The sequence below is a fragment of the Uloborus diversus genome, chromosome 1 (genome assembly GCF_026930045.1).
Source record: "Uloborus diversus isolate 005 chromosome 1, Udiv.v.3.1, whole genome shotgun sequence".
Classification (NCBI taxonomy): Eukaryota; Metazoa; Arthropoda; class Arachnida; order Araneae; family Uloboridae; genus Uloborus; species Uloborus diversus.
The window spans coordinates 258,510,916-258,522,721 of record NC_072731.1 but is presented as its reverse complement, the minus strand read 5'-3'; the positions used below and the strand labels follow the sequence as shown (position 1 = coordinate 258,522,721).

At 33.3% G+C, this 11,806-nt stretch overlaps 1 protein-coding gene across 1 annotated transcript; it reads left to right on the top strand.

Moving 5' to 3' along the window:
* Window positions 1-10,556: 10,556 nt before the first annotated feature.
* Window positions 10,557-11,606, top strand: LOC129220286 (histone-lysine N-methyltransferase SETMAR-like). Its single transcript, XM_054854677.1, has one exon. It carries the CDS (start codon window positions 10,557-10,559, stop codon window positions 11,604-11,606), a length of 1,050 nt encoding a protein of 349 aa, XP_054710652.1.
* The last annotated feature ends 200 nt before the right edge of the window (window positions 11,607-11,806 follow it).

Below are 11,806 nucleotides of genomic sequence, written 5' to 3'. Positions count from 1 at the left end.
TTTTGTTTTTAGGACCCTTAAAATGGCGTTTTTCTATAATATGAGCGCGAATGCTTGCAAAAGTTAGAATAAAATATCCATGGAAACCTCTAATTTTTCTGCATCAGATAAAATTTGTTCCAATGTTGCAAGGTAATTAGAATGTGAATTATAACTGTTTTTAACTAATTTCATGATAAAATGTAGGTAAGACTTCAATTTGAAATTCATTGTTGATCACGGTCATTTTTGATTAATGCTTTTATTAAAATTTACAGTGTGAAAAACGGTTAACATTTTTTCTCAAATATGAACAAATAGAATCCTGGCTTTCGTTTTGAGGCTTCTCCTGTAATCGGGGGATTTAAAATTTTTGCTATTGACGCACCTTTTATTTTCGAGGTAGACCGTGCAAAGGCGGGCGACGCAGCTAGTTAGTATTAATAGTAATAAAAAAAAACAATTAAAACTTCTGACCCTTCTTAAGATTACAGTTGCATTAAATTTTTGTTGCAGAAATCCACGCAATATACTTTCGCCAAAGCTTGAAATTAAAATGTAGTGACTGTTTTTGCGATAGACTCCGTGAAAAAGTCACGCTTTCGTTACAGTCGTTCAGAAAAGATTCAACCACAATTTGTCTCTTTTAATCTACCCCACTTATAATTGAGCAGTTTTGTTATATTTGTAGGTATAAAACGGAAGAAACACTTCTAAACTATTATATAGTCAGCCAAAATTAAGAAATTATAATTATTAAACCCATTTAAAATAATTATTTGGCCTGGTTCTGAGTTGTTCTACAACTTTAGGTAATTTTAAGCCAAGTCAGACGCAGGGGTGCCCACAGGGGGGGGGGGGATTATGGCGCAAGTTGCACCATCAAAATGGGGGGGGATTTTTTAATTTTTTTATTTCAATTTATTTTTTATTTAATTAATGATTTTATTTTATTCTGCTTATATTTTATTTCATTTTTTATTTAGTTTGTGTGTATGTGTGTGTGTGTGTGTGTGTGTCACTGGCGTAGCACAGAAGTTTTCTAATAAAATAATAATGATGATAACAATAATTATAAATAAATAAATAAACAAATAAATAAAAAGTATTATAAATAGTAAAATAAATGAAATGCATTAAAGAATGAATTAAAAAAAAAGAAACTGATTTTTTAAAGCCGGGGCGGGGGGATTGACACCACACCTACTCCCTTGAATGACGGGCCTGAATGAAAATTAAATAATTTAAAATAGTTGAGCAACTTTAATGAATCAAAATAAAATTTCTAAATATAATACTTCCCCTTTACTTTAAATTATTGTAAGAAATATCTGTTGTTGTTTACGTGTCGATAGTTAATTAAAAGTACAGAAAGATTTGGTACAATTGCCTCGAAAGATTAGAATTATTTATTTATTTTCAGATAAGACAACACGAGAAAGATTTAAGGCGGCAGAGTGTTGTACACTTGGGACACTGCTAATTTCTAGGAATCTATTTTTAGCAGCCATGTTTTTGTAATCTCTAATAGTAACTTTCACTACTAAATGGTGCCATAGTAAAAATCAGCATCAAATGAGTAAAATTGACGATTTTGTGTGAGAGAAAGAAAATTTCCCGACTCTGTAGTAAATATTTTCTTCACTTTTTATTTCATTTTCTGTCTTTGTATTTGTAAATTCAATGAACTGAGTTTTATTTCGTTATAGAAGAGAGTTACTTTAAATAATTTGCTTTTGAGAAAATAATCATAGTGCACTTAGATTAGAGATGTGTCGTTCGCAAACGAACGGGTTAAAAAGAACGAATTCTTAAAATGAACAGATCCGTTCGTTCACTTAAAAAGTTAACGACCGTTCTTTTGAACGGTGAGCAGTTTGGAACATTGTATTGATACACTTATGGTAAAATCCTTCTTACGCTTTCTGTCGCCAAAATTATTTCTAAAAGTACCTTTTATCACTTTTCTGGCAAACCTTTTGTTTTCTAATAACATCCCTATCAACTACCATCAAAATTGATTTTGCTTTGTTTTTTATTGATTAATATTGTCTAATTTTTTTCTCCATTTAAAAAAGTGTTGTGTTTTTTATGTTCTCATTGGTACTGTGGAATAATTTTGAAGCTCCTTAATATTTAAGGTTTTGTTTAAAATTAAGTTGTTCAGTACTCTGACTGAGCTACCGATATATTTGTTCCTATTTTTTTTTCGTTATACATGGTCTATTGGTAATACTATGTGTACTACCTACACATGCTGTAGCTGTAAAATAATAATAACATAGTTTTTTGACATGCTGAAACGGAACTTGTGATTTTTGGAATGGAGAACATATCTTAAATCTCGGCTGTTGAGAAAAATCCTACTATTATGAACTATAATTGCTTTATGCATCTAAACCCGAATAAAGTGTTTTTGATTCATTTTTCATGCGCATATTTTCTTAATTTTAGGTCGTTTTAGTTATTTTGCCTTCAAAGAATATTACTGATCAAATTTCGAATGTACGTTCGTATGTCATGCAGAGCACCTGCAACTTTTTTAAATGAACGAGTTAAATGAACGGATCAAAAGAATGAACGATCATCTGATGAACGGATCATTAAAAAGAACGAAATTGCCCACCTCTAATCTAGATTGACTATTATTCTTGTTTTTCTTAAACCACGTGGTGATTTTACCTTGGGACAGCTAAACATTTTGTACCTTAGGACACGTTCCAAGGCACAACGTATACATGGTTCTTAATAATTAAGATATGTTTAGGAACATGGAACAATGTTCTAATCTTTTGTAGGCTTTTAAACAGATTTAATGTTAGGTAATAACTCATAATTTATTATTCATAATTCATTTATAAATATTTATGATTTAATTCACTAACATGGGAAAAAAAATATTTTTTTTTGTTTTCTGGTGCAAAATTGGTTTAAGACGTGGCTGTTTCCTGACTCATGAAGACTTTCCCATAGTACAACAGGATGTCTAAGTTGCAATAGGATGTTGTACCTTGGAACAGCTTGGAACTTTTACTTTAAAAATGGCTGGCAACATTTTATTTTCAAATGGTCTGAATTTTAAAAAAAAACATATGACATAGAAGTGTGTTGGGGTATTTTAATGTGACTTTTAAATTTAAAATTTGATTCAAGTATTGACGTTAAAATTTAAAATATGAAAAGTGTCCCAAGTTACAACACTCTCCCCTACAGCACAAAGGGAGGAAACACCAGGGCACCGATGGGAATCGACTCAAAGACTTCCGGCAAATGCAGTGAAGCTTCTACCACAGAGCTACGGAGGCTTCACAAGATTTCTATTTATTATTTACAACATTGCATAGAATATCATACTTTAGACAGAGCACTTTCAACAACTTCAAAAATGGCTTACAAAGAGACACTTCAAGAATTATCGCATAATGCAATGAGCTAAGTAGAGGAATGTGGGGCAAAGAGAAATGGTTAAGATGACTGAGTTTTTTCAAAATGAACAAATCGGAAATTTGTTTTACAAGTTAAAGTACATAAAGAAAGAACATTGTATCTTATACATATAAAATCTGAGTATTTATCTATCTATCTATGTCCAAGCTTCTTCTCCCGAACGACAGTGAACTGACCATCGAACCAGGTATCGATGGATTCGTCATCTTCCCGTCTTCATGTTTGGCTATTTAACATAATCCTCCGATAATAATTAGCGGAGATATCAATTAAAAATTATTAATTATGACTCTTAGATTTCGACATAAGATCCCTAATTTTTCGAAGGCTTTCCTCCATTCAAATTATTATTCAGTGCTTCAACTCAACTTTCCGGATGAACGCTTTTATTAAAATTTACAGCGTGAAGAAAATCATTGAGATGAAAGATCTGTTGCCATTTCTTTTTCTTGAATATGAACAGGTAAAATTCTTGTTTTTGTTTTGAGGCTTTTCCTGTAATCAGGGGGTTTAAATTGTTTACTTTTTTGGGGGGTTTTCCGCAGTCTGCCGCAAAACTACACTGACTTTTTTTTTTTGGTTCAAGCCTGAGTGTTGAACTCGCGTCACTTGACATAACTTTTATTTTCGAGGTGGACCGTGCAAAGCCGGGCGACGCAGCTAGTTTTATAATAAAACTTGCTCTGAAAGAGTATTTTTATTTTTGGTAGTAAATTTGAGTCTTCGGAAAAAAAAGAAAGAAAAGTGGAAAATTTTCGCTTATTTTTTTATGGTACAAAGTGAAAAATAAAATATTTTTCTAATGGAATACTTTCTACTTGATTATAAAGCATGTGTGTGATCAAAAGAATCAGTAAATAAAAGGTTGAATGAATCAATGAAAAGATAATTAAACAATAAACGAATAATTCAATGAATAAATCAATTAATATATGAATAAAATTAAATGAGCGAATAAAAGAATGAATAAGAAAATAATTGAATGAATGAATATATGTAATTGAATTCCTAAATGAAGGAATGTAAGTGAATGAAATAATAAATGAAAGCGTAAGTGATTTATATTAAATGACTGAGTGAGTAAATGAAACGAAACTATTTCACTTTGCCCCATCCACTTTGACCCGTATGTATTTGACTAACTGTACAATTTATTGAAAATATAAATAAATTCAATATTAACTAAATTTTTAATGCATTAAATGTTAGGAGGTCTCAATTAATATTTTATAGTAACAAAAATTATTTTTGGCTTACAACAAAATATTACAATATGAGTATCAATTTTTTAAAAATTGCCTGTATTACATAATGCTTTAATCTACGGAGGTATTTTTTTGCAGACTGGAATAGACTATATAGTTAAAATAATACCAGATAAGTGGAGCTAAAAGCAGAGTAAATATTTCATCATTTCACTTTGCCCCGCTAGTTCACTTTTCCCTATTTTCCCCTACAATCTTGTCATTTTTTTTCCCCTTTTTTGTACTAAAAAGTGGAAAACGCACTTAACTTTGCCGGAAGAGTTCAGCACCAGACCTTCTGTTTTTTTTTGAGTCAAACATACTAGAAAATAGAAAATAAGGAAACGTTAAACAACAAGTTATAAAGTTATCATAAATGACTGTATTTTTCTTTTTCCTTACAATAATTTCTTTAGGGTATGAATACAATCTGGATAATAAATATCATTATAAAACTGTCGGAATATCATTAAAAACTTTGTGTAGTAGACAAAATAAATTCAATCCGTTTATAGCAATAAAAATATAACAATAGCTTTTGTGTTAAAAATAAATTGATAAATCAAATAATTTATAGTTTTTGTGCTTTATTAGCGCTGTTTCTTACAAATTATTTCAGTAATTTTTTTAAAAGCTCATTAGCAGTATTATAATTTACCAGAAATTAAAGAAAAAAGTAGTTAAACAGCGTTACTGATCTGGGCGTCTTAATAAGTCAGGATTTAAAGTTTAGTCAACAGTGCAGCATAGCTAGTAAAAAAGCCAATAAGATGCTTGGGTTTACCAATAGATCTATTTCAAACAAATCTAAAGAAGTTTTTCTGCCCTTATATATAAGTTTGGTAAGACCTCATTTGGAGTATGCTGTTCAGTTTTGTTCTCCTTATCTTAAGAAAGATATTAATGTATTGGAAAGGGTTCAAAGGCGGGCTACAAGGCTAATAAATAGACTTTCTCATTTAGACTATGATTCCAGGCTTAGAAGGCTAAAAATGTACAGTCTTGAGCACCGAGGGGACATGATTCAGTTGTTGAAATTTATTAAAATGAAAGACGTTACGGGGCTGAAGTTTAGCACTGAAAACAGGACAAGGGGTCATTGTTTTAAGCTATTTAAATCTCAGGCTAACATGGATAATAGGAAAAATTATTATTATGGCAGGCTAGTGGAACCTTGGAACAGCTAGAAGAGGGGGGGGGGGGTCTCCAGAGGGAAGAGGTGGTAATGAGCAAGGGAGTAGATAGTTTTAAGCGGGCCATTGATCTTCACTGGGGATTGTAAATTGACTAGGACCAGCCTAGCTGGGGCCCAGAGCCTGTTGCTGGTCGTCACTTTTGTATTCGTATTTGTACCGTTTAAATGAATCAACGTTGCTTCGGATTTTTGGCAGTATTTTAAAAACAGCAAAAGAAGTTTGAAAAATAGCAATAAATATCTCTTGCATTATATTTCTTTTGTAATTAAAAGAAAAAAAAAAACATTAAATCGTTTATTCGCTTTGAAACACTGTTTCTATGAATCATTTATTTTGTGCAAGCAGTTGTTTTTGTTTTATAGAAAACTCATATTGTTATTGTTTTGACATTAAACACAATTATTTTCAAGATACAATTAATGTAAAGCTTTTTTTTGAACTTTTCTAAAAGTTTTTAACATTGCTATCAAAAATTCAGGCAAAACTTAATCTTATTAACGATTTTTTTAACTTCAGAGATTCGGCAGCTTTTTTAATTACTTAGTTTGTATATACAGTTTTTTTTTATTTATTCCACGAAATAAGAAAACCAGAAAACCAAAAGGAACTATGAGGGGTCGGGGGGGGGGGTCGACCCGGCTGTACGTGTTTGCCCTTACATCCCCCTACAAGAAAAGAAAAATTGGAGTGTTCATACAATATTGGATGCTGTTACCTGTTGCGAAGTTCATTGATGGCATAGAAAATTCAAAACAGAGCTTAACAATTGCAGCAGCATCAGATATAGAATTTTTGAATTTATTATATTTACCATCGTTTAACATACCGAATTCCTCTTTTGCGCTTCTAGAACATAATTCAAGTTTATGATTTTAGTTTCCCAACATTGGGGAAAAGTAATATCTGATAACGGTTCTTTATTTTCATTGCCCGCTTCAAAAGCAATCAAAATACAGAGCATGAAAGGTATGCAAACTCATATATGCTCGTAATAACAACTGGAATTCAACTCCAACATCGTTAAAACTTTTAACAGCACTTAACATAGACATATGCTGTTTGAAAGGTTTGAGATAATATTTTACGGAGAAGAAAAGTCAAAAATGCAAGAGTATTAAATGCGTCAATGTCGTTAACTATAAAAGGTGGAATATTTGTTCATAAGTAATGGGGTCGTTTCCAAAATTTTAAAAGCCTTTTTTTTTTGAAAGACCATGCTTTAAAACACAGAATCTGACCATTTTTTAAATACAGTGAAGCACCGTTTATACTTTTCTGAAGGGACTGTATGAAAAAAGCGTATAAATGAAAAAAAAAAAAAAAAAAAAAAACGTATACTAGGTATGCGTTAATGTGTATTAAACTCTGTAGGGACCATATTAAAAAACGTATAATCGATAAAAACGTATAAAAGAGAAACGTATAAACGGTGTTTCACTGTAATTTGACAAAGTTTAATATTAAAAAAAAAAAAATATTTTAATCGGTAAGTTTTCATTGTTTACGCTTCTGCCGATGACATCACAAATGATGAAATGCCATTCACCGTTGCCATTCGCAGAACGTAATATTTAATATGCTTCTTTACTCCCATGTACTGACAACGATATGGTTGATAGCAAGCGTAGAGCGCAATATTTAATTCGCTTCTTGGTTATCGTAATGTGGAATCGCGGCAGACAGATGCGCCAAAAGTATATCACTTGTGACGTCATCAAGACTAAGCCTTGTTTGAAAAATCGGACATTTAAAAAAATTAATTAAAACATAACTGTTGGGAAAATGAAAGTATTTTCTGGGTCTATGTTATTATTATTATTATTATTATTATTTGCTTATTCTATCAATTTCAGTGACTAAAAGTAGTACTTTTGACGGAAGGAAACAACCCCATTATACAAAATTATAGCGAACTGAAAATGATGCACTAAAATATTGACATTGAAATGTCATTCTTTTATTAACAGGGTATCTAATACGGATCTGGTGTTTCGAAATTCTGTTAAAAATTCTGTGTTGTAACATAAATTCAGACCGAACGGACATCGGCTTCGACAAATTTCAATGTTACATGCAATTGGCGACAGCCCGGATATCCCATCCAGAGACTGCAGGTTCGTCCTTGTGATAGACTCATCAGTCTGGAATAGGTAATAACCGAGCTGGTGGCAGACAGATGTCATCCACCATACGAGGTGATAACGCACGTCTTAATTTGCAATATTATTTTATATCCAGAACACATTTACACTGGCTCCCGGCAGGTATTAACAAAATGAGCTAAGAAAAAAAAAAATCCCAACAATGGAAAAAAAAAAAAGCGGAACGTTGCAGGTAGAATTTTTAATCCATTCCCAAACAAGCGGAAATCAGAATCTATTGAGAGGTGATATTGCTCAACTGCGGTTTTTTAGGTGAACGGTTAATATCGAAAATCCCTTCTCCCGACTTAAAGAACCATTTTCGTGTTTCTTTCAAAACGCTCGTCTTGTGTTCTATCAGCCATGCCGTGACTATAATCGATGAAACCAGTTCAAGTGCATACAGAGCATTTTAATTTTATTTTACATTAGTGGCACTCGCACGGCTTTGCCCGTAGTAGAAAATTAAAAGGTCATTTGGTTCGCCTGTACATTTACAAATAACGAATGATGAATTTCTCGCCAATTTGCTATGTTAAATGGCTCACCCATGTAACGGTTCCACGTTATGATAATTTCGTAATTTACTATTCCACGTTGTGATAATTTGCTCGGTAAAATTTTCTTAAAATTGGTATAAAAAAAGAACAAAATCGAATTTTCGAAAAATCGCTTCGACGTGCACACCCTCTTGCTACAAACTAACTTTGTGCCAAATTTCATGAAAATCGGCCGAACGGTCTAGTCGCTATGCGCGTCACAGACATCCAGACAGACAGACAGAGATCCAGACAGACTTTGAGCTTTATTATTAGTAAAGATAAATACGTCTTAATTACACTGAAATACGTAACGTAAAGGAGGTACCCGGCTACGGTTGAAAACATGCTACAATGTTTTGCATAAAAATATATTTATCACCTTTCACACACAAGTTTTCCTGTCTTTTTATTTTTAAGTAGCGGTACCAGCACAGCGTTGCCCGTAGTGAAAAATTAAAAGGTCTTTTGCTCCGCCTGTATATTTACAAATAATGTATGGTGAATTTCTCGCCAATTGGCTTGCCCATGTTACGGTTCCACATTATTATAACTTGATCATCTATTCGCCCATCTTATGATAATTTTTCTCGGGAAAATGTTCTTAAAATTGGAATAGAAAAGAACAAAATCGAATTTTCGGAAAATCGCTTCGAGGTGTATACCCCCATGCTACAAACTAATTCTGTGCCAAATTTCATGAAAATCGGCCGAACGGTCTAGGCGTTATGCGCGTCACAGACATCCAGACAGACAGAGATCCAGATATCCAGACAGAGAGACTTTCAGCTTTATTATTAGTAAAGAGGGAACGAAAATTTTTGTTTCTCAAACAATTAAAAATAAAAGAAAAAAATCATTTTAGTAACTACAAAAAAGGGTAGAAGCATTTTCGTTAAAAAATATTGTCTATTGTACTAAGACATATGCCCTATAAAAAACAGTATTTATTTAACTCGTTTTGATGAACTGTTAAAAGGTATTTTAAACTAGAAAAAAATATTTTACTTTTTGAAACCATCTGAGATCTTCGCAACTCAAGAACATCAACAGTTTTAACTTTACACAAAGTCTTAAATTTTCATTGCTAAGTAAATAAATGTCATAAAAATCTTCTCAAGTAAAGAGTTTTGTTATACGAGTGTAAAGCTCGTTTGAAACCTATAGAAGCAATTATTCAATATTTGCTTTCGGAAATTTTTCGCTTTAAGTTTGAAGCCTCTTTTTTTCTTTAATTTAAGATCCGGAAAGGCAAATATTTACTATCGTTAACGCACGCAAACTTTCAATTACCTTTTTTTGACGTTTTGCGAAAGAGGGAATAAATATCTGAAATGAAAGTTCTGTGCTTGAAATAATAATTTGAAGTTGAAAAAATGTATCAACTCTCGTTTTAATAATTTACCTTGATAATAAAGTAGTAAGCAAAAAATAATTCGGAATAGAAAACTTCGGATCTTTGAATTATTTGAATGGAAAATATAATACGAAATTAATAGTTGTTGCAATGAATGTTTGTACAAGTAAATGAGTTCAGGGATAAATATAACTTAAGTTTAGTATACTCCGTTGGCAACAGTTTAAAAAACTTGTTTCACATTCACATATAATAATACATAAGATAAATTGAAAATAAACGGAAAAATAAATTCGTCTCTATTTATCCGATGAATCTCAATAACTAATCAATAAAAGGTGATTTTTCCAGAGAAATATATATATATATATATATATATATATATATATATATATATATATATATATATATATATATATATATATATATATATATATATATATATATATATATATATATATATATATATATATACGAGGGCGAGTCAAATGAAAGTGAGCCAACCTACCCTGCGCAATAATGGCTCAGTCCATCAACCGCGACGCATGCGCGCAGCACACAGGCAACCCTCATTTACAAAAGTGATACGTAAGTGTGAGGATAATAGTTCTTTAATGTTCCCATAATCCGGGTTGAAATCGGTTCGTGACATAATGGACGCTCCAAGAGATGAACAGCGTGGTGTGGTCAGGTTTTTGACTGCTGAAGGTGTTTCCCAACACGAAATTAGTCGCCGTATGGCTGCCGTGTACGGTGAACATTGCATTTCATTGGCCACTGTGAAGCGTTGGTGCAAACGGTTCAAAGAAGGACGTGAAAGTTGCAAAGACGATCCAAGACCGGGCCAAAGCCACCGTGCAATCACCCCCAACACAATTGCACAGGTTGATGAGCTGATTAGACAAGAACGGAGGATAAGCATCGATGAACTGGCAGAGCATGTGAACATCAGTCACGGTTCGGTTCACACCATAATTCATGACCATCTCGGTTATCGGCTCTTGTGTGCTGAATGGATGCCCAAGATTTTGAACGACCGCCAGAAGACAGAGAGGTTCGGCGCTGCCTTGACTCATCTGATCCGGTATCACAATGAGGGTAACGACTTCTTGACTGCAATTGTGACAGGGGACGAATCATGGTGCCACCACTACGAGCCTGAAACACGCCGGCAGAGCTTACAGTGGAAACATTTGAATTCGCCACCCCCAAAGAAAGCAAAGGCCGTCATCTCCGCAGGTAAGGTGCTGTTGACTTTTTTTTTCGATCGTCAGGGGCCATTACTGATCGAATTTGCTAAACCTAGAGAGACTATCAATAGTGCCCGATATTGCGAAACGCTGGATCGCCTGCGTATCTCTATCAAGAACAAACGACCCGGAAGATTGACGAATGGGGTCATCTTGCTGCATGACAATGCCCGTCCCCACGTCGCTGATGTGGTTAAGACAAAACTGGCGAAGTTCAAGTGGGAAACGCTGCATCATACGCCCTACAGCCCCGACCTGTCGCCTTGCGACTTTCACATTTTCGGGCAATTGAAAAAACACCTAAAGGGAACCAGATTCGTGTCGGACGATGCCGTGAAGGAGTCAGTTTCAGAATTTTTGAAGCAGCAACCCAAGGAGTTTTATGAGAATGGAATCACGCGACTCGTTAGTCAATGGGACAAATGTTTAAATGCCCATGGTGATTACTTTTAAATAAAGTACTCCTTTTGTCATATATTCGCATTGGCTCACTTTCATTTGACTCGCCCTCGTATATATAGGGTGTTCTGTTTTAACCTGTAAGACCTTTATTTTAGCAACCGTTAGTCCTAGATCCATACCTCCTATTACTAAAATGTTCAAAATTAGATGCAGAGTTAAGATGTTGAAAGTTTGAAGTGAAAATAAAAATA